Here is a 26,145-nt window from a genome sequence, read left to right as displayed (position 1 = left end):
CATAGAGCCCAGTTCAGACCTTACAGCAAGGTACCCTCTGGGTCACCAGCCCTTCAGACACTGCCACCTCCAGAAGCTCCCTCTGCTTTGGCATGAGAGGAAACAAACTTTGGGCATCCATTCAGAAGTGACAGTAAATTGGGCATTGCATGAAGTCTTCCATTTACTCCTCCCCTCATCTCACCTTAGCTGTCATCACTGACTTTTCATGGATTACTACTTGATCTGCTTTGCTCCTGCTTCAGATTCCTTCCACCAGCGCTCCCCAGTGAATTCCCTGTCCAGAGCAGCTGGGCAGGGTATTCCCCAGTTTCATCTGGGATACTTGTAGGCCAGTGCAGTGCAACTTCATTACATCAGGCTTTCTCAGACCTGGGAATTGTGGTTCCAAGATCAGCACCACAGGGAGTGGTGCCATGCATGGATGCATCCCTGACCTTACAATGCTGCTGCCTTCTCCCAGCATTGTGGGAGATTTCGCCTGGGCATATTACCAGAATATAGGTGGAATAGTGGTCCAGGCCCTACTGAGGTTATGGACATCACCAGTCTGCCAGTCAGTCAGTCTGAGAGACTGGTTTACACATGCTGAGCTGCGTGTATTTATCGGTACTTCAGCTAGGTGTGTTTAATCTGCATTGTCCTTAAAAATAAAGCTCTTCATCCAAGTCTGAGCTCCTAATATCATTTTAGACACTCCCAATTGAGTTGTCCACCTACCCCTGTGCTGCCATCACAGGGGAAGAGAGATGAACTGGATCACAGGAATAACCCTGGAAATAATAATTTGTTTATTTTTCATTCTGAGTAGATATGAAGGAAAAAAATCTTGGTGATGATAGTTCAAAACCAGCCTGTCTGATCAAAGCCATGAACAACCTGTTGGATATTTGAAGTTGGCCCAGCCATGAGTGGGAGCTAGACCTTCAGAGGTCTGTTCCATCCATGGTTTGAAGCCATCATTCCAGTTTAAGCATCCTGTACCTTCACCTTCTACACGATGTCCTAGAGCAGAGTGCAACAGTATTGCAGCAGAGGCGGGATTTAAAGTTTCTTCCCATTAAACATCTTGTTCACTTGTGGTTAAGCTCAAGATCAGTGAGGATGGTTAGGGAGAGGAGTATTTTGCAGTATGGGTGAGGTCAGAAGTTTATGGTTAGGTCTGTCTTGAGTCACAGATATTATCTGCATTATTTCTAGCTACTGAAGTCAAATGTAGATGAGGGAACTGAGCAAGTTACAGTTTCAGCTTTCTTTAGTGTTTCTTCATCAGAACCCTTTAATATGTGCTGCAAAAGACAGTGTTTCACCCAGCAAGTGAAATGCATTGAAAAGGAGATGAAATCACACACAAGCACCTCATGTCTCTTTAGAGTGGGCAATCTGACTTGGCTCGTGGAGAGCACTTTTATTTCCAAATGCCTTTTCTTTCCTGAGAGTTGAAATCAAGTGTAAGGTTTCAGGAAATCCACAGAATTTTAGTTGCTCTTTAATTAAATATATAAGCACAGATGAATGAGGACTTAATAGGAAGATAGGCAGCTCTGGTCCAAGGCTGAACTTAACTAATGCAATAAAAAACCAAGGAGAAACTCCTGGACATAACTCATTTGTTACATAACTAAACAACTCATCTATTACTGTGCCAGGCTCACCAGTCAAAAAATCTCTAATTTTTGATCCTTGAGAAGTTCAGACATAAACACAAACCAATCTTTCCAGATGGCATGAAGTAAAAAGTTCTCAGCTTTTGTACCAGAGATGATATTATAAAAAACTCTAACAATATGGGTGGAACAAAGAAATAAAGTCTACTCATCTTTTGTAATACCTAGTTCGGACTCTAAATAGAAGGCAACTGGAATAGGAATAATTCCCAAGAGGAAAAGGAGAAGTTCCCATAAAAAAATTCAGAAGGGTTAGTTTGTGGGCTTTCTCACTTTTCATAGACATTGCCACCCCATCCCCTGCCCTGACATAAGCATTGCGAACTATGCAGTCTTCTGCAAAGCCTGTATTCACATTAAATAAGAGAGAAAAAGAGGTTTCACAATGATTCCTTTGACCACAAATGAAACACAAAACTTTCATTGCAATGGTTTGAAATCAAGCTTTTTTCTTCAAAAAGAAAGGTGAGAAATGTGGCCTTTGCTTGTTGTGAGGTGCCCACATGTCACAGATGAAAGTATTGACATGGTAATATTTAGTAAGAAATCTAGGTTTATTAATAACTAACAGCAATTTATTATTGTAAAATAATTCAGAGATACTAAAAGAAAGAAAAGCAACTTATTCAGATTCTAAAATGACAAGATTCACACTAACTTACTTAACGGTACCTATATATACACATGCATGCACATAACAAAACAGACAAACATACAGAAACAAAGGTGTTTGGATTCAGTAGAACAAACACAGAACAGACATACACACACAGAAACAAGGGTACGTGCCCACACACACACACACACACACACACAGAGTAAAGAGAAGCTAGCTCAAAGAAAATTTCCCTCTCAACTTTAGAGCAAATACTCCCAATGCCTTGGCATTCCTCAACGGGTGATAATTGAGACTCGAGCGGGGGACTTCTCCCTAGCCTTCCGTCTGGAGCAGACAACACCTTAAGGGTTTGGTACCTGAGAGGCGTCCCAGCTCAGGGGAGATGCTGGTCACAGACCCACTGCAATCCAGGAGAGCTCAAAGGGTCTCCCTGGTGGTCGCCATTTATAGGGTCCAAGATAATTGACTTTTGTCAAATACCTTCTGGTGCCTTCCAGCAGTTACAAAAGAATTTGATTAATGTGCGACTCTGTTATTGTTCCCATTTGACCACATCCCAGGCACAGGTGTGCCAGGCCCTTAGGAGTTGATGGGCCATTTTAACTGTTTCCGAGCAATCGGGAGGGGCAGGAGCCAGGCTCGTTAACACTATCAGTCCTTATCTCCACAGATTAGTGTATAGCTCAGGGGATGTGGGTGGAATCGCACCTAGCACCAAGCAGCCCAACAAAGAGGGGTGGCGGGGGGGAGGGGGGGAGGTGTTAAGAATTGCACCACCACACCACCAAGTTCACTGCTTTCCAGTTCTCTTTGACAACCCTTTCACTTCTTGTTTCAGTTCTCCCTTTCCACTGCTGTGAGTGACGCCTCTCAAGTGTGGTGGGAAAAGGAGCCCATCTGCTGTTCATCCTTGGGTCCTTTGGGGTACCGTTCAGCAGCTATGGAGAGATGCTGACTTGAGGCACTTCAGTGCTTTGAATCTGCCTCACTGAGACAGGGATGAGGGCTGGGAGAACCTGTGTGCTCAGGATCCCACAGACTTTCTCCAGGAGCACTGCAGAGTTCAGCTGCGCTGATGAGGAGAACATGAGTAGCAGGTGGATCCCATTGCTCCAGAGCCAGGCTGTGACTGCCCACAATAAGAGGTGATTGCCTATCCTGATAACTGTCTGTAATTAACACCTTCAGTTTTGCAGTGAGGCTGACCTCAGATCTGTGTATAACTAGAAAAGCTAAAAATATTATTTCTAAATGCCAGTAGTCAACCTGGAACCTTTCCTCCCTGATGTGCAGCGTAGAGAAATGGACATCCGGAGAGAATTGTTTCCTTTCTCTAACACTTCTGTCCAGAAATGTTGGTGTTATGTGACTGCCAAGTGGATGGACCCTGCCTGCCTTGCTGCCCTGGCTCAAGTGAGAGTATAAGTGCTCTAGGTTGACTTCGTTTTGTAGTCCTTAGAATCATAAAGCTGGGTGAGTTAATTATTCCCTCTCTTTAGGTTTGGGCTGAATTGCTTAAATACGAGCATCTTGTGTCATTGGATGAGACATGGTCACATGGGAGCTGGCAGGTAAGGTACAGGAGACTGATGTCCTACAGGAGTGTTAGCAGTAGAGAATACTTCAGGTCCTCCAAAATATTATCAGAAGCTTATTTTTAGGTAACTCAGTTGTGCCCGAAAAGTAGCTGAGAAGAATCCCAGCCCTAGATCCCAGGCAGCATCAGAGGTGGTGAGCTAGCTCACCTCTTCTCATTGAACTGGATAGAGGACGATCTCCGTACAGAACTGTGGATAGAATAGAATCATGGAATCACTTAGGTTGGAAAAGTCCTTTAAGATCATTGAGTCCAACCATAAGCCTAACACTGACAAGTCCACCACTTCCCTGGGCAGCCTGTTCCAATGCTTGATAATCCTTTCAGTGAAGAAATTTTTCCTAATATCCAATCTAAACCTCCCCTAGTGCATCTCGAGGACATTTCCTCTCACCCATTGGTGTCAGATACTGATGCTGATAGAAATCACAGAGCTGGATCTACGCAGAGGCGAGATCAGAGTGTTATAGATCCCAGGTTTTCAGTCCTGAAGGGACTGGAAAAAAACTTACATTCTTTGTCTGACTTCTTTCTGCAGTGCCATGAAAGATGAGCAAGTGGGTCTGTCCTCTGACAGTGGCAGGTCCCTTCCTCCTATGATGTCATCTTTCCCATCATCCCATTGATGGTGTTAGGGGAGACATTTCCTTTAGGTTCAGCCAGCCCTTTTCTTCAGCATCATGGGTTCCCTGGAGAAGAGAGCTTTATTCAAAGAAAGAAAAGATAAAGTGGGAGGAAACAATGAGGCAGAACCAGGAGAGGTTGTCCCAGTGAGTGGAAGGACCAGTGTATCTGTGGAAGAAAAGCTTGGAGAATCTAGCATAAAGGATGTGGCAAGTGTGATCTCAGCTGCAGGGCAGCAGGTGGAACTGGACAGAAAGGAGTTTTGGGGTGACATTTTGGGTCCTTGTATGAACAGTAGGCTCTGTCACAGGTCCCTAACATGGTTGGCATGGCATTGCTCTGTGGAGTCTTTCTCTGCACGGCTTCAACAGAGAGCCCCAGGTCAGGAGCAGGGATGTGAAAATGTTCAATATTTAAGGTGAGAACATGGGCATACAACATTCCTCTTACCCGCAAGAAACAGAGACTCTGCTGATCAAAATCAGCATGCCATTTGAAATAAAGTTACTTATTTACTTTAGGATTGGGTATGTATTCAGTGAGAAATATCTGTAAGAACAGGGACAAACCCTACAGGCTCTGAGGAAATGACAGCTGGGTGTCTCCTAACCTTCCTTAATGTGGCTGATTCTGAACTGAATTTCCTTCATCTGGCTGTGTCTGGGATTGTTTCTTGTTGGAACCAAGAGAGTAGATGATAAGGTCAGAGGAATCTCTCTTCACTGGTGGTTCCTAAAGATTGGTGAGGTCTGTGCCTTCCTCACAGCAGGTAAAGTTATTTCTTCTTTTACCAGATGATTCTGATTCTGTAAGAAAAATGATCAAAATCGTCCAAAAAGTGTTGTACAAGCCCTAGAAGATAAACTGTCTGAAACCTTAAGCAAAATGCAAAAGCAATAAGAAGATCTTTTGCTTGTTTGTTTTATTTTAGATGGTTAAATCCCTCAATCTTCTTTCCTTCCCTCCTTCCTTCCTTCTATCCGTAAAAGGTAAAGCAACCAATAAAGCAGTGAAAGTAATAATCAATTTCCCCATTGAACCCACTTCATCTAAAATTTATTTCCCAAAGCATTAAGTAATTTTGTTAAGACTTTTTTCATTTTGTCCAACAAGTTAGAGGTCCACTAACTGTGAGGAGGATTTGTAGGTCCGTCTCAGGTGGACAAATATCTGCTACCACCTGAGGACAGGAGTGTATTCTGAGGCATACAGTATATCCTTCAGAAAACAGTTATGCACAGGATTGTACACACAATCTAAAAATCCAAGAGCACACAAATACTGGTAGAGGAATATCTTAAAAATAATATATTTCTAGCACATTATTGTTATGTACTTAGGCTTTTACTTTTTGTTGTTTTCTTTTTCAGATTCTTAAAAAAAGTAAATCTTGGGAAGAATGAGGGAAAGTCATGACCAAGAGCCTGAGACTGAGCACATAATCATGGTGATTAATTTCTCACAGTGTTAAATGATGATTTGATTCATGATTTCTATGTTCTTCAGTAAAGATCTGATTTTATATTAAAAAGCTTTAAGAACATAAATATTGGATAGTTTATCAATAGGCAGGCTGAGTTAACTGTAGGAGGCCGTTCTCCTTCAAAACAGGGAGAAACAGACCTTTAAGGTACAATTTCAGGAGCAGAGGAAGGTCTGAAAAATTCAGATGAATTCCATCCTTAAAGTGCCTTTGCCTCTCTGCTGACCAAAAAGGGAGATTGACTCAAGAGCTGACCAGTATTTGCATTCCATCAGATGACTAAAGAAAAGAAATCTAGGGTTGTTAATGAACTCTAGTCTCAGCTGATAGAAATAAGTATGAACACTTGATCAAAGCTACCGTGTAGTCATCTCCATCGAGTTTGTGCTCTTGCTTCCCTTTCTAGAGGATCCAGAGTAACAAACACTTCTAAGGTACGCTTCACCTCACCCTGCTCTGGGTATCCTCAGTTTAGATAATTTCTCTTTAAGAAGTAACGTTGTTGCAACATATGAACTTCAGTGAAAGCAATGTCACTCTTATTGGCAGCAAAGGTTGACACAACTCTGCAGCTACCCATGGCTGTGGGCCGTGCAGAACAGGGCTGAAAAGTACGGGCATGTAGCTACGTGTATTAATATGTCTTGTGAAATGGTACAATTTTCCAGAACGCCACTTTGATCACTTTGTTGCGCAGGCTGTAGATCAGAGGGTTCAGTGTGGGAGTCACCAGAGCGTACATAATGCTCACTGTTTTGTTTTTCTTTAATGGAGCCCTAGTTGGCTGGATATAGGTGTAGATGATGGTGGAGTAGAACAAGCCAACAATAGCAAGGTGTGAGGAGCAGGTGGAGAAGGCTTTCCACTTCCCTGCAGAGCCCTGGATTTTCAGGATGGTCATGATGATGAGGCAATAGGAGAGGATGAGCAGCAGGAAGTTTCCCATGCCTAAGATGATGTCTGCCATGTAAACCATGATTTCACTGAGATAGGTTGAGCTGCAGGACAGGGCAAGGAGCGGGGGTATCTCACACAAGAAATTTTGGACTAAATTTGGCCCACAGAAGTCCAGCTGTGCTACAAGAAGAGTGTTTATGAGGGAATTAACGGTACTGATTCCCCAGACGCCAGCCATTAAAGAGATGCAGGTCCCCTTGCTCATCATGGCTACGTAGTGAAGGGGCTGGCAAATGGCCAGGTACCGGTCATAAGACATGACTGTTAACAGTATAAGCTCTGTTGAGCCTGAGAAAGTGAAGGTGTAGAGCTGTGCTACACAGCCCTCAAAGGAGATGGTGTTCTTGCTCAGGATCAGGTTCTCCAACATCTTGGGCAGAACTGAGGAGATGCCTACCAAGTCAAGGATGGCCAGGTTGGAGATGAAAAAGTACATAGGGGTGTGAAGTGGTGGGTGGGCAAGGGTAGCTATAATGACAAAGGAGTTGCTGAGGATAGCAGCGAGGTAGAGACACAAAGATATTGCAATATAGAGACCCTGAAGGTGAGGGTTGTCAAAAACACCCTCAAGGATGAATTCAGAGACCTTGGTGAGATTCCGTGGATGCATTTGCCTTGGTGTCCCCTATGTAGGAATAAAAAGAAAGACATTACTGCATCATGGCCAGAACATATTCAACCCAATGTAAAAAACAGAGAAAGTCACAGAGAGAGACAGATGTGTCTCCAAAGAGAAAAGAACCCCAAACCAAACCAAAACCCCCACATCACAGAAAATAAGGGAGAAAATATGTCAGTGTTCAAGGAAGTCACATCAGTACTTGAATAGAATGATAGATACGACAATAATAATAATAATAGATAAATAAGATAAAGTAATTTTTGAGTGCAGGTCTTCAAAGGATTAACAGGACTTTTTTTTTTTCTTTTTTTTTTTTTTTTTCCTGAAATAGTATCAGAGACATTTAAAGCAATCCCATGGCATAGTGGATCTTCCCTGGCTGTGGTACAGACTTTGACTTCTTCACATGAATCCCAAAACATAGATGCTGAGACCTGATTTCCACCAGGTCTGTTTGGGTACAGAATGAATCTGCACTGGGCTAAAAGCAAGACCTTTCAGAAGTGAAAGCAAGGAGAGGAAGAGAGAATAGTGTATTGTACCACAGGGTGATAAGTAGACAGAAGAGAACAGAGATGTTAATTTGCTAATTTATAAACAAATATGCAATTTAAATAATTAATTTTCTAAAATAATTTTAATGTTACCTGAGGAATAGAGAAACAATGTTTACCAGCTGTGCATCATGCACGCTTCATACTTTATCTATGACTGATCAGGCCTGTGAGGGGATCTCAGCGACTGAAGGCGCAAAGCTGTTAATTGCAAACAGAAGGGTGACATTTCTGTCCATTTCTGGTGATTGTCTTCAGGGAGATCAGAGACTCTCTGCCTGACGATTTACTCAACAGTGTAAGGCTGAAGCTGTTTCTGGGCTTGTGTTTCACCAAGCTAGAGTGCTGCAAGCTGCAGCTGGAGATCTTCCCAAATAAGATCCACCCAATTGTGCCTGGAATTCCATTCCAAATGACTGAGAAGAGGCTCTGATACTCAGGTACAACAGAGTTATAATTTCTGCCTTGGAGTCTAAGGGCACAGAATTAGATTTTCAGTAGCATTCACCTCATCTCATTGCACTTCGAGGCAATCTTCAAACAGACTCTGCTGGTGGTTTCCCCTTCCACTAGTGTCAATGGAGAGAGACAGACCCTTCTATAGCATCACTCATCTCTTGATGAAGATACAAGTCTAACATGGTTTGCCTGAATCGGCCTTTCCTCTCCTGTGTTGATTAAAACTTAGCTCAGAATTAGGTCACTAACTTGGGGTTGAATGAACCTCCAATTCTCAGGTTTTTCATACAATATGAAGGCATTACTGGGATGAACAGGTGTGGAGGAGGTTTCAGTTAATTTTCCATGGAATTAAAGATGGTGATATAAACATTCATGACACTAAAATATTAATTTAAAACTGTAACATTTAGTTACACTGGAAGAGTCAGACAACTATAGAACTTGGAATATAACTCACTATTGCATTATTAGACCCAGTGAAGAATATACGAAAGAGAAAACAGCAAAGAAAATAGAAAAGGAGCCAGCAACAAAGGATTAATATTCTCACCTTTCATCAGAGGCACAAACTGTGTTCACAAACACAGCTTTCTGAAGCAGCATCTTAAAATACACCCCATCTATCAAGACAGTTTCCTCTGGGGATTTCTCCTCCCATGTGAATGTAGCCTAGAATGAGCTCGAAAGCATGCTCCAAGAGGAGGAGCCTGGTAGTGGTAACTTAGTTCACCACTGAAGTCATGACCTGCATTAGCTGAAGAGAATGCCCAGTGGAGTGGGGCCCAGATGGGTTGTAGCTAATTTGCCTCTATGGGAGAAGTTTCTCCTCATTTTCCCTCCTTGACAACACTGATATCAGCAAAGCTGATTTCTGCTCAAAACTTCTGTTTGTGGTTCTTGGGCTTGAAAACTAACAATGTACTGAGCCATATCATGAGGAGCATAGCCAGCAGGCTACAGAGGGAAGCGTTTATTCCCTTTTACTCAGCATTGGTTAGACAGACTCTGTAATAGTGTATCCAGTCTGGGGTCCTCCAATATAAGGGAGATGTTTATAAGCTTGGGTGATTCTGGTGGAGATGGCCAAGGTGCTGGAACACACTGTATTTGGTGAGACTCAGGGAACTGAGTTTCTTGATGCTGGAGAACAGAAGGCTTAGTGTGACCTTATGAGAGCTTTCCACTACCAAAGGAGAGGCTACTGAGAAGACAAACACTGTTCTTTATAGAGGTACATGACAGGAGGACAAGACAATGAACACAGATTGAAGACGTGGAGGGTCTAAGTGAATTTAGTGAAAAAAAAATGCTCTGACAATAGCTGTCCATTGAAAGTGGTCCGTGGAATTCCGTCTTTGGAGGCTTGCAAGATGTGACCAGGCTAAGCCCTGAGCAACCTGAGCTGAACTGAGTGTTGATCCTGAATTGAGCATGAGATTGTAATAATTGACTGCGAAGGCCCCTTCATGCCTGGATGATTCTAGAATCCCATGGTTTCTCTGACCTTTTTCAGAGAAGTCTTTTAAAGAGCAATGTCACATGCACCAGGCTCCCATGAAAAGAAGCTTCCTGGCTGTAATGAGTGCTCAGGTGTCTGGCTCATCTGATGTGGAAGATGGTTGAAGCCCAGTCTATACTACCTTTGTGAACCACTCCAGGGATTACTCTTCCACTTTGTCTGAGAAAAGTAGGCATCCACGCTGCTTTCCTTACAGCAGTGTGGCACATAAACCCTGCAGAGCACTACGTGGTTCAATGCAGCTCCATCTTGCTTGGACAGTGAATCCTCAGGAGTGTTCTCTGGTCCCCAGAGTAAGTGTTAGAGAATGGCATGTGCCTGATCTTTCCAGGGAGCTCTCCTTCAGCTACACTGGGCTTGAGCTCTAAGGCAGCTTGGTGCTTTTTCTGGTATTGTTTCAATGGAAAGTGCCTGAAGAGGCATGCGGGCTGTGTCGTTGCTCAAGGATGCTGTTTGTTGAATGTTGAATGTGCTGCATCTTGTCATGAGGATGGAATGGAGTGTTCAAGACAGTCCCATGACCATGTCTGTTCCAGTACTTCCAGTACTTGAAGGGTGCCTACAGGAAAGATGGGGAGGGACCCTTTATCAGGGATTGTAGTGATAGGAAGTGGGGTAATGGCTTTAAACTGAAAGAGGGTAGATTTAGATTAGATGTAAGGAAGAAATTCTTCCCTGTGAGGGTGGTGAGACACTGGCACAGGTTGCCCAGAGAAGCTGTGGCTGCCCCCTCCCTGGAAGTGGCTAAGCCCAGGTTGGACGGGGCTTTGAGTAACCTGATCTAGCGAAAGGTGTCCCTGCCCATGGCAGGGGAGTTGGAACTAGATGATCTTTAAGGTCCCTTCCAACCCAAACCATTTTATGATTCTATGTTTCATCCAAACTTACTCAAGATCTGATGCTCTTTGATTATATGTACTGAACTGAACTTTTAGAAACTTTCTGTGAAGAAAACTGGTATGATAGGTGTTCAGTTCCTTTGCTGGATTGGACCCACTGTTTACGTAGACACTATGTTGGAGAAGTTTTCTAATTATAGAAGTATCTCAGTGGATATTATTGTGTATAATAAGGTGATTGCATGGTTGCTGCCATGTAGCTTTCTCCTTTCAGGAGGCCTTGAAACAAGTCAGGAACAGCAGGGGACAGGGCTTAGCATAGGCTTACCTATGACACAGCTCAGGCAAGTGTGTGTGTGGCGGTGGGGACATGTCCAGGCCTGAGCTTATTTGGAGATGGTAGGCCTGTGGACAGAGGGTGCCTGGGTGGAGAGCCCAGATGACACCAATGAGGACAATTAGAGCACCACTGTGTCCCCAGTGTCCTGGTGAATATGTCTTCCAAGAAGAACGTGTGGACAGTTCCTGTTTGATCTCTGCATCTCTAGAACTAATCTCAGCAGACAAGTACATGGAGGAACACTAACCTCTTCTGTGAACTCATCTAGTTCTGTCTATAAAATTGATATTTTTTCCAGGGCCTTCTTTGGGGGCTTTTTAAAATCTTCATACAAGACATAAATCAAAATAATGTCTCTCTCTAGCTTGCTTCTCTCTCAATCCCATTTATGATTTCATGCAAAAGGAATGAAGGCTTAGGAAATTTGAGTTGTTTTGCTGAAATGTCATTTTATAGATCTGAAGACTTCTGTTGATGCACAGATCTAGTAAATAAATGTCTTTACGTCATTGTGAACATGTTCTAGAAAAGTCCATTTCTTGCCTGTGATGATGGGAAGAGTGTAGAGACCTGTTCCCTTTTGGAGGTACAGCTGGATGCCAGAGGAAACATCCTAGGACGTATCAGGTGGCAACATATAGGTACATCTGAGTGATTGAATTTTGCCCTTAGTCAATACATTCAGCCATGTATAAAGATAACCTCAGCTGACCAAGTGAGGGTCCACCTCTGAGTGAGCTGGTTTACTCTCCAGACTCCACTGGCTGCATCAATTAATGCTCTGTGGGGGTTGACTCAGCCAGCAAACACCTGCGCAGCCCCTCTCTCATTCCCTTCTCCTGTGGGATGGTGAAAAAATGGAAGGAAAGAGAGAAGATTCATGGACTGAGATAATGAGAGTTTGATAGGAAAACCACAAGGTGTGTGTGCAAGCAAAACAATATTCATTTATTATCTCCCATCAGCAGGCAGATGTCCAGCCAATGCCTGGAAATCAGGGCACCAGCACATGTAACAGTTGCTTGGGAACACAAATGCCATAACCAAATATGTTCCCCCTTCCTCCTGCTTTCCCTGAGCTTTTATTGCTGAGCATGATGTCACAGGGCATGGAAAATCCCTTTGGTCACTTCGGGTCAGCTGTCCCGGCTATGTGCCCTCCCAGCCTATTGCCTACCTCCAGCCTACTCTCTGTGTGCGTATGGCAGTGGGGGGAAAGCGCGAAAGCCTTGGTGCTGTGCCAGTGTTGTTCATTAAGAGCCAGAAGTTGGTGTGTCATTGTGGTCCGTTCATGTTGGCTAAGAGCCAAACTCCCACCCAGTTGCTCTCTCATCCAGGGAGATCACTTACCTTATTGCCATCATGGGCAAAACATACTTCACTTGGGGAAAAACTAATTTTGTTTACTGACAAATAAAATAGATTTGGGTAGTAAGAAACAAAGATAAAAATTAGAACAACATATTCCCTCTCCCCTTGTTCCAGACTCACTGTCTTTTTTCCCCTCCTCCTCTGCCTGTCTGAGGTTTTCTGCTCTTACATGTGTTTTCCCAGGGGAACCACCAGCTTGGCTGATGGGCTCAGATGTGCCCTGCCATGGGTCTGTTTTGGAGCTGGCTGGAGTGTCTTCGTGCCCAGCACAGGGGCAGCACCTGACCTCTTCTCACAGAGGCCAGTTCTGCAGCCTCACCTAACCCCTTGCCCCCAGCCTTGCAGCATAAACCTAACACACAGTTATCAACACTGGTTTGGTCACAAATACAAAGCACAGCGCTGTATGGGCTGCTCTGAAGAAAGTTAACTCCATCCCAGCCAGACCCAGGACACCCTCCGTTGACTACATTGCACAGATGGTCACAGAGGGTTTATTAAATGTAACAGTAACTTTTTGGGTTCTTTGCAAAAGTAATGCTCAGAAGGTGAATCAAAATCTCCCAGAGAGGATGCTTGGTCCCTGTCCAGGGGGTGATGGGACTCTGTTGAAAAAGTCTTTGCAGCAGCATCTTCAGGTGGATAGGATGAGACTCCTCGGAATGTTTCTCTCCTGAATTCTTCTATCAATCTGGTCTGTGGCCCTCTTTGACCAGTCCAGCACATGCATGATGCCCTGCTATTTTTCATCCTAACTGTGCAGAAAACATTTCCTGTCCTATGTTTAAATCCCTGTACTTTGGGATCATTCCTTCCTCTGTGATTTCCAGGTGTCTTATCTATGTAGAAGCCCATCTGTTCTTTGGTAGGAACTGCTGGGAGAAGTCTCTGGGACAGAGAGACTCTCAGTCCAGGATGTGAACCAACACATTGACGTATACAAATAGAGCCTATTGATTGGTCTAGGTTTAGCACCGTGTCCCAGGTCAGGCCACTGACTCATCTATGCTGAGAGCAGGGCAGTTCCTGAACCACCTAGGGAATTAATGACTAAGTAGAATGTGTTTGCACAAAGCTACACCACAGTTATAACTAAAAGACAAATTATTTTCATCCTTCTATCGGACAGTTACATTTCCTTAGCTCTTGTCACAACTGTAATAAAAGCCTAGGAAATGGTTCACATGAAACCACACCAGTGCATATTTTGGATTCTCAGACTACAGGAATCAAATAATTTGCCCACTGACAGTGCTGTTGAGATGCTCTTCAGGAGCTCATCTGGTCTGCTGGTTCAAAAAGGCACATACTTCATAGGTTCAGTGTCATTGTACTTCTTTGATCAGTAGAGATTACATTTATAGCTTCTGTATTTGGAAGCTGGGCCTGTATTGTCAGTAAGGGTAAAGTTAAAAGTATTCATAGCCCTCCTCTCACTCTGAGATCATTTTTTCTGCTTCTAGACCTTATCAAAAACCCTGTATTTGCTCACGGCTGCTCTCAAAGCCTTCTTTATGTTGTTATTTCTTAAGCCATAGATGAGGGGATTGACCAGTGGAGTCAGAACTGTGTGCAAACAGAAAACACTTTGTGGAGGTTTCCCAGGGTGTTTGGTTTTGGTACCAAGTACACAACAATCAAGATCCCATAGAAAAGTGTCACCACAGTAAGGGGGAAGAACAGGCTGAAAAAGCCTTATGCCTTCCTATGGAGGATGGGATCCTGAGGACAGTGTTGCTGATGTACACATAAGATAGGAGTGTCAAGAGAAACAGGGGTAGTGTTAAAAGGGAGGCCAAGATGAACGTTACAATCTCAGTCCAGTGGGTATCACTGCAGGAGAGCTTTACCACCGGTGTGAAGCCACAGAAGAAATGATCAGTTTCATTTGGGCCACAGAAAGTTAGCTGTGGCATCAGAGAGGTGACTATGGCACTAGCCAACAATCCATTTACCCGGGATCCACCTGCTAACTGGAGGCAGCACCTGCCATTCATTATGGTTCTGTAATGCAATGGTTTGCATATGGCAGTGTACCTGTCATAAGACATCACAGACAGGAGGCAACACTCTGCGCCTGCTAGCCCAGTGAAGAAAATTAGTGCAGAAAGCAACCATTAAGTGAAATCACATATTTGCTTGTTAGGAAACTTGCCAGCATCTGGGTGGAATTGTAACAGGTCTCCAAGAATGACAGATTCCCCAGGAAAAAGAACATGGGGTTATGAAGGTGATGATCAGTCACAACCAGCACCATGATCAGGAGGTTCCCCAACACAGTTGTAATGTAGGTCACTAGAAACATCAGGAAGAAGAAAAACTGTACTTCTGGAATACTTTGGAAACCAAGGATGATGAATTTCATGACAGCTGTTTCATTCCCCTGCTCTGCTTTTCTCCTGACTGTAACTGTTATAGTAAAGTCCATGAAAATATTTTGATTTTTTGAGAAGAGTCTGCTGACTTTTAGTACAGGTATGTTAATTAACACAGAAAGAGGAATCTTCCAAACAAAATTCTTCCCCCTTACAAAAATCCTGGTTTCCCAAGAGGGTATTTATGCTAGCTAACTTAATGTCTGTGAGGCTAATCTCCACCACCTTCCCTGTCAGAGTCAAGATTCACCCGTCCCCCTTCCAGAAGTTGCCAAGATCACACAAAATACATGACTAACATCAGAAGGATCATACGGAGTTCCATGCTTTGAACATAAAGACTTGGCCTACTTTTAGACTATTATTCAGATGTCAAAAAATAAAATTAAAAAAAAAAAAAAAGCTGGGTTACAGTCCTTATGTTAGATAAGAAAAATCTGTGCTTGGTACTACAGACTCTCAGTGAACGTCGGGGACCTAACTTTCTTTGATGCTTTGGAAAATTCAAGTTACAGTGGTTGTGCAGAGAACATAAATTCTTCAGTCACAGGTATTTATTTTGAAGTTCAACCAAAGATTTCACTATGTGCAATGAAAATATATCATTTTCTTGTGCTTTTCAGTTCCATCTCTTGAGGTATCATTTTCCTGTAAGAGTCAAATATTGATTTACTCCAGCTTATCATAACTTTCTGAGCATCAAGCAGCCATGTTAGATGGCCAAGTAGCTAGTAGCAAAGGTAAAGTCATTTCTCCTGCTATCAGCTTGGAAAGATAAGGGCATTTAATGTTCAGCTTTTACCTTATTTTCTGGTATATAAAGCTATTTTTAAAGATGTTCAGTGGGCAGAGTTAAGTCCTGCTAACTGTCTACTTAAACAAAATGCCTTTTCTGTTCAGAGGTCCTCAGAGAGAGTACCTGTGTTTAAGAAAAAAAAAAATCACATAATTTACAATGATTGTTATTTTCAGCTGAAGTCAGAAACTAACTGAAAAACTTCAAGAGCTTTTTAAAATAGAAGCTTGATCTACTTGGATGTCATGCTTTTGGTATCTGGACATACACTAGTGACTGGGAACCATAAAATTAGGGCACTTAGCAGTCAGAAAGTCAGTCCGTCTTCTTGAAGCCTTTTCCATACTCCCAGTGAAACTGTCACTGCCTCCAGGATTAATTTTATCTAACTTAAGACATTGGCAATGTAGATATTTACATGAGAATAAATATTCAAAATTTCCTTTCATGTTGGAAATAGACTGTCAGCAGTGATTAGTCTGACTTAGTTTACATGTCTCTTGCCATAAAAGTCCAGTGACTCTATTGGCTCAGTCTCTCCTAACTGTAAGAGAACAAGTAATAACTAGCTCAAAGGTAGATGATTAGTTGCAGAGGTCTATGGTTAGTCTTCTTTATTCAACTTGTCCAGCAAACTTAGATTTTAGATTACTAGCTAAGGTCCAGAGGAATCAGACAACTCACTTCTGAATAGAAAACACTAAAATCTGAGCATAAATTTGGAATTACAGTCCTTCTAAGCACAAAAACCATCTGTGATTTAGACTTCTGAGTCAGAGAGGTTGGCCTTAGGCTGCCTGCATAATCAATGGGCAGAAGCAGGCAAGATAATTCTCCCTCTGTGCTAGATGGGTGGGCAGCTGAGTATCTTCAGATGATCTGGATTAAATCAGTCAGTGTCATGGTTTAACCCCAGCTGGCAACTAGATACCACATGACTGCTTGCTCACTTCCAGCCAGTGGGATGGGAAAAGATTCGAAAGGGTGACAGTGAGAAAACTCATGGGTTGAGATAAAGATAGTTTAATAGCTAAAGCAAAAGCCATACATGCAAGGAAAGCAAAATACGGAATTCATTCACTACTTCCCATGAGCAGGCAGGTGTTCAGCCATCTCCAGGAAAGCAGGGCTCCATCACACATAACAGTTACTTGGGGAGACAAACACCATCCCTCTGAATGTCCTCCCTTTCCTTCTTCTTCTCCCTGATTTTATTGCTGAACATGACGTTGTATGGTTATGGAATATCCCTTTGGTCATTTGGGGTCAGCTGTCCCAGATGTGTCCTCTCACAGCTCCCTGTGCACCCCCAGCCTGCTTGCTGGCAGGGTGGTGTGAGAAGCAGAAAAGGCCTCGATGCTGTGTAAGCCCTGCTCAGCAAGAACGAAAACATCCCCGTGTTATCAACACTGTTTTCAGCACAAATCCAAAACATAGCCCCATATGAGGTACTATGAAGACATTTAAGTCTATTCCAGCTAAAACCAGCACAGCCAGATAACTAAGCATGATATTATTAGTGTATGGTCACTGATTCGTGGAAACAGACTCTACAGCTCAAAGAGTTATACAGCAGGTATGTTGGTATGTTTACTCCGGCACTGGGGTGCAAGGGGATTTCTCCACAAAGCTTGCACACCCACCGCACATTTTACCAAAAACTTATCGAGTGTGGATATACATATTCATTGGATTACATAACACAAACATCCATATGCATGAGTGAGGCTGCGTTGGTTCTAGAGGCTGGTGTCAGCAGTTTATGTTCTCTCTGCGCCTGCCCATTGCCTCCTGGGGGGCGTCTTCGGGGGTCTGTTGGAGGAAGGCTCACAGTCCTCCTCACCTTGTACTTTTCCTCGGAGCATGTGCAGTTTCTCTTAGCCAATTTGTTGAACAACAAGAGTGGTTCCAGCCAGTTTGCTTTTTCTGTCTTATCTAAAAGCACTAGCATACTAGTTTCTACTGTCCATATATGGCTATCTATACTCTACAAAGACTCAACTTGTTAGAACCCATCTGCTTTCCAAGGACATATCTCTTATTTTTGCTGAACACAGTAGTCCTTGGTAAGCTTCCACAGAACAGTCAGGGCAAGCAGGATTATTAAGCAATATTCAAAAATCATTATAAGTTGCAATAAGTTGCTATAAGTAAATAAGTTGCAAAGCAGGTGATCATTTCCTTGTATCAGTCACTGGATGTTTTTGAGTACCCAAGACATGTACATGTGGCTGACAGATGTGACACAGGTGTGCTATAGAAGTCAGTCTTGAGGAAGTCAGTCTTAAGCAAAGCACCTGGATTGCAGGTAAATAATTTCTGATCACCCCAAGTGACCCTAGGTTCCTCTGTTTCAGCACTTCAGCTTCTCCAGGATTGTCTTCTGGAGGTCCATGTCTCACTGAGGGAACTGTTGACAGCTTGCTCAGACTTTTACACCTATCTTTTAGATGGCTAAATGGAATGAGATGAGTCTTAACCCAAGGTATTCACAATACTTTAACTTCTAAAATTCTAGAGACCCCCATTCTGGTTTACACATGGAAGCTTCCTTCAGTGTTTGACAGACCACTTAGATGGAGGGTAGGATTCATTGCACCAAGCTTTTGTATGATTTTGCATGTTAAAAACTAAGGGTAGGATTCAGTGCAGATTGTTTTTAAAATATGTACTGTTGTGTGAGGTACTTGTCTAAGTTCTTATCATCATCGCTGGAGATGTTTTTAATCCCATTCTTAGACTATGGAGAGCAGGTCACCTGCCTAGGATTGTTACTTTTCAGATGCAGCACTTCTAAATTGTCTTTATCAAATTCCACCTGCCATCTTAGCAAACTTAGTGACTCAAGCAATCCAGCCTTTCTGGAGGTCTCCACAGCTGAGTTCACTCATTCATTTTCCAGATCGTTTAGGAATATTTACGAGTATCTTGAATACAATGGATTTGAACATAAGGGTCTGTGAATTTGTCTGGTGAATTCTTTCTCCTGTGATGAGTATTCATTTACTGCTGTTTCACGTTTGTTGGGTTTTTTTCTTAAATGAAATTAAGGCTTTTTCCTTTTGTTACAGGGTGGCTTCATTTCTGTGAAAAACTCTGGGGAAATCCAAATAAAATGTAATAAGCAGGTTTGCTTTGTCTACCTGTTTGTTAATAACGTCAAGAAACTCAAGGCTGTAGAAAATCCATATTGATTTCTCCCAATGTATCATACTTACCTGTGTGTCTCAGGAATGCTCTTCTTTGTTAAGACAGACTTGTTAGCATGTTCTTCCCTGGTTTCCCATCAAATGTTTTTTTCAGTTGAAAAATGCCATCACAGTTGCTGCCCTTCTGTTCTCTACATATACTTCTCTGAAGTCTAAGACTATGTAAAGGAAAGAAAGGTGAATCCCATTCCTAGTGGCTGCAGGCAATGAAACAAGCCAACCAGGAAGTGAAAGGCATGCTTGCCTTATGACAATTTCAGGGTAAGCTTCACCGTTTCCTTTCTCCTCCCCGTTTAGTGTCACAGTCAGAAATGCAGTCTCTTCTGACCTGTCTTCTCTTCCCAAATGCTTTACGTACCCTCCAGTTCTTAGTAAAACTCCCTGCATGCTTCTGACTGGATGCTCTGGGGCTAACGATCCCTTTGCTGTGTTTGACTTTATGGTCTCCCTTGTTTCGTCATTTATGCCATACACAAGCACATAGACTCCCACTTGGCATCTGTTAACGAGCATTTCTAGTGATGCTGCGAGTAGGTAATGCTTTGACTCTGCTGCTTGGCAATACCAAAGCAACAGCAACGGTGCAAAAAAATCAAGGCGAGTCTGAAGAAAGGAACAATTAACCTCCAAAGGCTTCTTTAGCCGTTTTTATGGGCCTAAGGGTGTACATCACTAGACACTTCACAAGACGCTGCATGAAGCAGAGAAATGTCATCATCCTAGTCCATCTTCCAGTGACAGGATGGATACTGCCTCACTTTTCCTAATTCCGAAGCAGATGCATTTGTCTTTCTCCGTAGTTAATGGAGAGAAAACAGCATACCCAAAAGATGATCTATTCCCTAGTTTTAGGTACCTTTTTGAAAGGAAAATGGATTTCTTAGGGTGCTGATCTCACTTCTCTGACTACAGAGGGAGTCTAGATGACTACCTTCACCAGCTAACTTCTCAACCTCCAGTTAGCATGAATTCGGCTCCCAACAACTAAATGCAACAAGAAGTGAAACGCACTAAACATAACACCTTTCAGATGGGCAGCAAAAGAGAACTTGAAAAAATCAGTGCAAAGATTTTTGGTTTTATTTGAGAAAACCCAGCAAAATCAAATTAAAAACTCAACTAGATGAAAGCATGTATGCTTGTAACTGCAGTCACTTATGAAGCATTTTGGACCCATTCTAAATACGCCCCAAACCCGTGTTATTGGGACTCAAAGATCAAGGTACTAGCATTTAGCCATCTAAATATAGGTGTCTGCAGGTAAATGCAAAATGGGATCAAGAGGCCAAAACACAGACATCAAACATCCTTTTAGATGTCCTTAGATACCAGAGACAACTTTGCAGTCATGCAGATGTAGCACAGAACCTGCTGGAGACTTGTGCATTTTCAGAATGGCAGCGGGACATCAGACAGAATGCTGTAAGTCATCTCAGCCCACATGTATGTATGTATGTATGTATGTATGTATGTATCTATGTATGTATGTATGTATGTATGTATCTATGTATGTATGTATGTATGTATGTATCTATCTATCTATGTATCTATGTATCTATGTATGTATGTATGTATCTATCTATGTATGTATGTATCTATCTATCTATGTATCTATGTATGTATGTATGTATGTATGTATCTATGTATGTATGTATGTATGTATGTATGTATGTATCTATCTATCTATCTATCTATCTATCTATCTATCTATCTATCTATCTATCCTCCCACTAGAGTCAGGGGTATACACCTTAGTTCAGTTGCCCACACCGAGGTGCCATGTCGTTTGGGATGCCTTATGCACCCTACCTGCCCAATACAGGTGATGGAGTCTCGAGGGCAATTCAGTGCCTGAGGGTGTCCAAAATACGGAAGTTTCCTTTCTGGATGATGTCAGTGGGCCAGACAGGATATACTAGAACAAATCAAGTGGTGCTCAGTCGGTGTCTGGACAAGTGAATCAATCCTGCCTGGTCTCCTAGTGAGGCTACCGAAGAGAAACAGGTTTACCATGTACCCTCTGCCAGATCTTCCCCCGTGGGGAGACATCAGACGCCTCAGCATTTCCCAGTTGAAAATCAAAGTCTTATATAGGAGCACCCACCTATTACAGAAGTTAAAGTTCACATCTAAGTACATATATAGATGCTTAAGCTTAGATCTCAGCCACAGCTTAAGTGACCTTTTTTTTTTCTTTCTGAAAATCCATTTGAACTTCCCTATGTTTTTTTAAAGCCTGTTTCACTGTAAAGGTGCTGAAAATAGTTATTTTAAATAAAACATCTCATTCTGAGAGCATCAGAGTACAATTTATAACAATGAGTAAAATATCTTTCATCATTACCCACCCTCTTACCTTTTTTCCCCCAAACTGTGTACTATTTTCAAGTTGAATTCATGGTCACTTGAGTTTTCTTGAAATTCTCATTTTGTCTGTACTTGTTAATGAGCGCTCACACCCCCCAGCCATTCCTCCCTCAGGAAACAAAAATTACTTCACCTGCAACAAGGGGTTATTCAGTGTTTACATGTTTCATTTTCATCTGCCTTGTCACAGCACTACCGAGAGCAGCAGGAATGATGCTTCTCCACGAGAGAGGACTAATCGGGAGACAAGGGTGTCCAAAACACAGGCAGAGGCAGTGACCCCACCAACAGGGTGCAATCCTGCAGCACACACAAAAAGGTGAGCAGAACAGAGCCTTTGAGGGCCGTTGATCATCTGATAAACACAAGGTGGCAAGTCAGAACCAAGGTCAAACCAGGAAGCCTAGAAACATGTCAGGAAGAGCAGGTGATGGGGCACAGGGCTGCTTACACAGGTGGGAGGGGAGGTAGGGGAAGAGCATCCAGGCCTGAGCTTATGTGGAGCTGCTGGAGCTATGGGCAGAGGATGGAGGTCCCAGATGATGCTGGCCATGGCATCTCTGCTCGCTTGAGGCACTGATAAATTCCAGCTTTCCATTTCTGAAGGAATTCAACTGGCTTAATGTAGGGTAGGATTCAGTCTGAAATCAGATGTTTACATTTAGGCATCTAAACTCAAAAGGTAAGATACTTTCACAATATTTGATGTTTAGATTGTCAATGAATTGTGGCAACTGAGACATGGACTCCTGATGAAATCCATAAAGAAAGAGAGTTTATTGTTACAATGGTACATACTTATGCTCTCGGATGCTGTCGGTAAAGCTCTTACTTCATAGTTAACAAATCAGCAATTAGACAGATATCAACCTTTGCTCCTATCACCATCAGACCACTCTAACATGCGCTGTGCAGACCAATCACCTTCTTATTCACGCACTGTTCTTGCGGCAGTAACTTCTCACAGTTCAGTACTTTTCCACAGTTCAGTGTTGCAGCTGTCCGTTGTTTTTCCCTGCCACCTTGGCATAGCTCAGCAGCCTCTTATCTTTCTTCCAAGGCCTGTTTTTCATCAAAGCCTAGCTCTTTCTCACAGGCTGTGCAAGGCTGACAGGCCAATGCCTCCCACAATGAATAGAATGTATGAAGTGTGTTTTTTTCTGCTGGAGATCATTTCTCACACTGCATGGATCTGGCTGAATCCAGGGCTGCTCATGGGTAGCCTGAACCCCCCTTACACAATGCCGAGCCTCTCAGGTAATGTCCCTTTCCCAGTTCCTTGCTCCTGCCATGACTTTCTGTTCAAATTACCACAAGTGGAAAATGTAAATAAGGCCTAAATCTAGAAACACCCATCTCATCTCCTGTTACCATGGACTGTGTCACAAGCATATACAGGATATACAGTTCTTTTCTAATGTATCGTTTAAGGATTTGTCTTCAATAAAGTTGTCCCAGTGAATAAATGCGGGGAGAGTGAGAACCGTGTAAACCACAGGGAAAAGCCTCTGCAGAGAAATTAAAGAGAGTCTGAACTGGCCACAAAGAAAGAGCCTAAGCATTTGAAATATTATTTGTCCTTTACTTCATCAGGGGAACAACATCATGTCTCAATCTGCTCAAAGGGTTGAGAAGCAGGAGAGCAGTCTATTTACAACAATATCACCAATGAAACATATGGAAGGGCTGTAGCTGTACAGGGAGCTGTAGCTATTTCTATTTAGCTTTATAAATGCTAAATAGCTATACATAAACATATAGCACATTTATATATATGCTTTCAGGTTTTATTCAAATATAACATGAGCTTCTATTTGCATTTGGTTTTCCCCACCCTGAACTTGTAGAAGCATCTTAAAAAAAGAATTTCAAGTAAAACTCCTGATTTATATAAAGCTGCATGCTGTGGTAATAGCAGGGAAAAAATATTAGGAAGGAGATACCCACAGGTGAAAGGTGTGATGATATGGTGCAGATTAGCATCTAGTTGTCTTGCAAGAAGGGTGGGTAGACAGCACAACAAGATACAAACAAAAGAGCCCAACATTCCAGGTCCAGAAAGCAAGGAAAGGCAAGGTGTTGTGCTTCTTTTATCCTACACAGCAGAAACACTGTTCTGCGACAGAGCTGAATAAAATGTTACTGAGAAAATACTGAAGAAGAGTTCACAGTTTGGATGGGAGATAGGCAAGGTGGTCCCTTCAAATAATCAACTAGGGAGTCCAGTGGATTTACACATGTGAAAATGGTGCATTCATAGGCAAGTCTTTGAAACATTTCCCTCTCACATCCCCAAGCTGTATTTTTGTAATGCAAAGAACAAGGGAGCAGCACTGTCCATCAGCTCCTAGCCAGGAATGAAAGACACACCCGTGTTTAACTCCTCCTTCAGGGGTTGAGGAAGCAGGAAAAGGGTTAAGGGGTAACCTGCTAGCCTAAGGAGCAATCCAGTTCTTAAATCTTTGTCAATGGGGATGAGTCTATTTCTCTGTGCTTTCTGTAAAAATGCCTGGAGTAGAAAGTTGATCTAGTTTGTGAGGATATGTGGTTAGCAGCTATTCAGCATTAAAAAGAGGGAAGGGGAGATAAGGACAGATAAGAGAAAATTAAAGAAACTTAATAAATAAACACTCAGACACAGAAACCCTAATGAGGAGGATATAGCTGAGAACCTGAGCACTGGCATAGGATGGTATCAGAGGGCTCAGAGGTGTAAGTACAATTACCAGTGATCAATCATCCGCATAGCTGCTGCACAAAGAATGCTGAGACAGTCCCACATGAACAACTTTTTACTGATGGCTCACGTCCTGCTTGCTGCACAGGAGCTCTAAACCTCCTGCCTCTTGCCCCCTTCTCCACTTTCAGCTGCTGGAAGGAGTGCTACTGGGGTCCTAGCACTAGTTTTCAGAAAGAAAGGCACATCATTTCTTAAACACGCTTCTCAAAGCACTTAAACCAATTGTCTTTGCAAGCACTGGACATCAGTGTCATAACTTCCAGGGATCAGTAGCTGGTAGCTATTTTGCACTCAGTTATCTATTGGCACTCAGATTACCAGTCAGTGGCCAGCCTGTGCTTAGCAATCAGTCAGTACTCTATTGCTCATATTCTACTTCGAGGGGAAAAAATAGAAGTAGAAAGATACCCTCTGTTGCAGACTAATTTTTACTTTTTGTTTCTAAAAAAAACCCCAAACCAGTGAAAAGGTTTTTTCTTGTGCATGTATATTACTGGGCAATGCTTATTGTGAATTTAAATGACTGATCTTCTTTGCCATGCAGTAAATTTTGGTTTTGCCAATCTAAACTAGAAGTTACAAAATAATGTGAGGAAAGAAGGAGGGATTCTTATGTTGATGTTTTTTGCTTCCTCTGACAAACCATCATAAAAACACCTTCTGGGCTTGTGTGTCCAAGACCACGAAGATAACACGACAAGATTAAGAACATGGTAGAATAAGTAAAAGGATGCTCAAACGGAGCCTTTCGAGGAGTATTGATGCAGTAACAAGTTGAAAGGTTACGGACCTGCAAGGGAAAGGCAAACTACAGAACTGCAAATGACAGTTCCTTAGCATTACAAAGGTCATGGAATTTAAGGCACTGTGCGGCAGAGCCAAAAACCAGAGCCCCTTCATGTCTGAAAAGGAGGGACACCACAACCTTCAGAAAAGAGGCACATGAAAACTTCCAAGAGAAGGAAGGGTAGAAGCTTGTCACTTCCAGCATTTCAAGAGAGCCTTCTCTTCTCTAGGTTGAACAACCCCAACTCTCTCAGCCTTTCTTCACAGGAGAGGTGTTTCACCCCTCAGATAATTTTTGTAGCCTTCCTCGGGACCCACTCAAACAGGTCCATGTCTGTCTTTTACTGGAGACCTCAAAGCTAGATGCAGTAGTCCAGGTGGGGTCTCATGAGAGCAGAGTTGAAGGGGAGAAACACCTCCCTTGACCTGCTGGCCACATTTCTTTTGAAGCAGCCCAGGATATGCTTGGCTTTCTGGGCTGTGAGTGCACATTACCAGCTCATGTCCAATTTGTCATCCATCAGTATCCCTAAATCCTTCTCCACATGGCTTTTCTGAATCCATTCATCCCCAGTTTGTGATGATTCTGGTCATTGCCCCAACCCAGGTGCAGGACCTTGCACTTGGCCTTGTTGAACTTGATGAGCTTCACACAAACCCACTCCTCAAGCCTGTCAAGGTCCCTCTGGATGGCATCCCTTTCCTCTAGCAAATCAGCTGAACCACTCAGCTTGGTGTCATCTGCAAACTTGATGAAGATGCACTCAACCCTACTCTCTGTGTCATTAATGAAGATATTAAATAGTATTGGTCCCCGTACGGACCCTTGAGGGACAGCCCTTGCTACTGGTTTCCACTTGGACATTGAGCCATTGACTGTAACTCTGGACACAGCCATCAAGCCAATACCTTATCCACCTGACAGTTAAATCCATACGTCTCCAACTTAGTGGCAAGTATGTTGTTGGGGACCGTACCAAAGGTCTTACAGAGATCCAGGTAGGTGACATCACTAGCACTTCCCTTTTCCACTGATGCAGTCACTCCATCATAGAAGGCCACTAGATTAGTCAAGCATGACTTGCCCTTAGTGAAGCTGTAAGAATCAGCACAAGTTTCTCACATAAGTCTGGGGTCTGAGCAGAACAAAATGAGAAAAGTCAAAGAAAAAAAGAAAGGAATAAAAGTCAGCAGGTCCAAACCCAACACCAGGGATTT

At 42.8% G+C, this 26,145-nt stretch overlaps 1 protein-coding gene and 1 pseudogene across 1 annotated transcript; both read right to left on the bottom strand.

Annotated features, from left to right (window-relative positions):
* Positions 1-3,156: 3,156 nt before the first annotated feature.
* LOC141933987 (olfactory receptor 13G1-like) lies at positions 3,157-9,142 on the bottom strand. The gene is made up of 5 exons (XM_074849136.1): positions 9,136-9,142; positions 8,632-8,692; positions 8,291-8,375; positions 6,649-7,572; positions 3,157-3,183 (listed from the first exon to the last, which is right to left on the bottom strand). Exons 1-5 carry the CDS (start codon positions 9,140-9,142, stop codon positions 3,157-3,159), a joined length of 1,104 nt encoding a protein of 367 aa, XP_074705237.1.
* A 4,971-nt stretch (positions 9,143-14,113) lies between these two features.
* On the bottom strand, positions 14,114-15,082 carry LOC141933986 (olfactory receptor 5AR1-like; annotated as a pseudogene).
* Between the last annotated feature and the right edge of the window lie 11,063 nt (positions 15,083-26,145).

The sequence above is a fragment of the Strix aluco genome, chromosome 24, assembly GCF_031877795.1.
Source record: "Strix aluco isolate bStrAlu1 chromosome 24, bStrAlu1.hap1, whole genome shotgun sequence".
NCBI lineage: Eukaryota > Metazoa > Chordata > Aves > Strigiformes > Strigidae > Strix > Strix aluco.
This window is presented reverse-complemented; position numbering and strand designations above follow the sequence as displayed.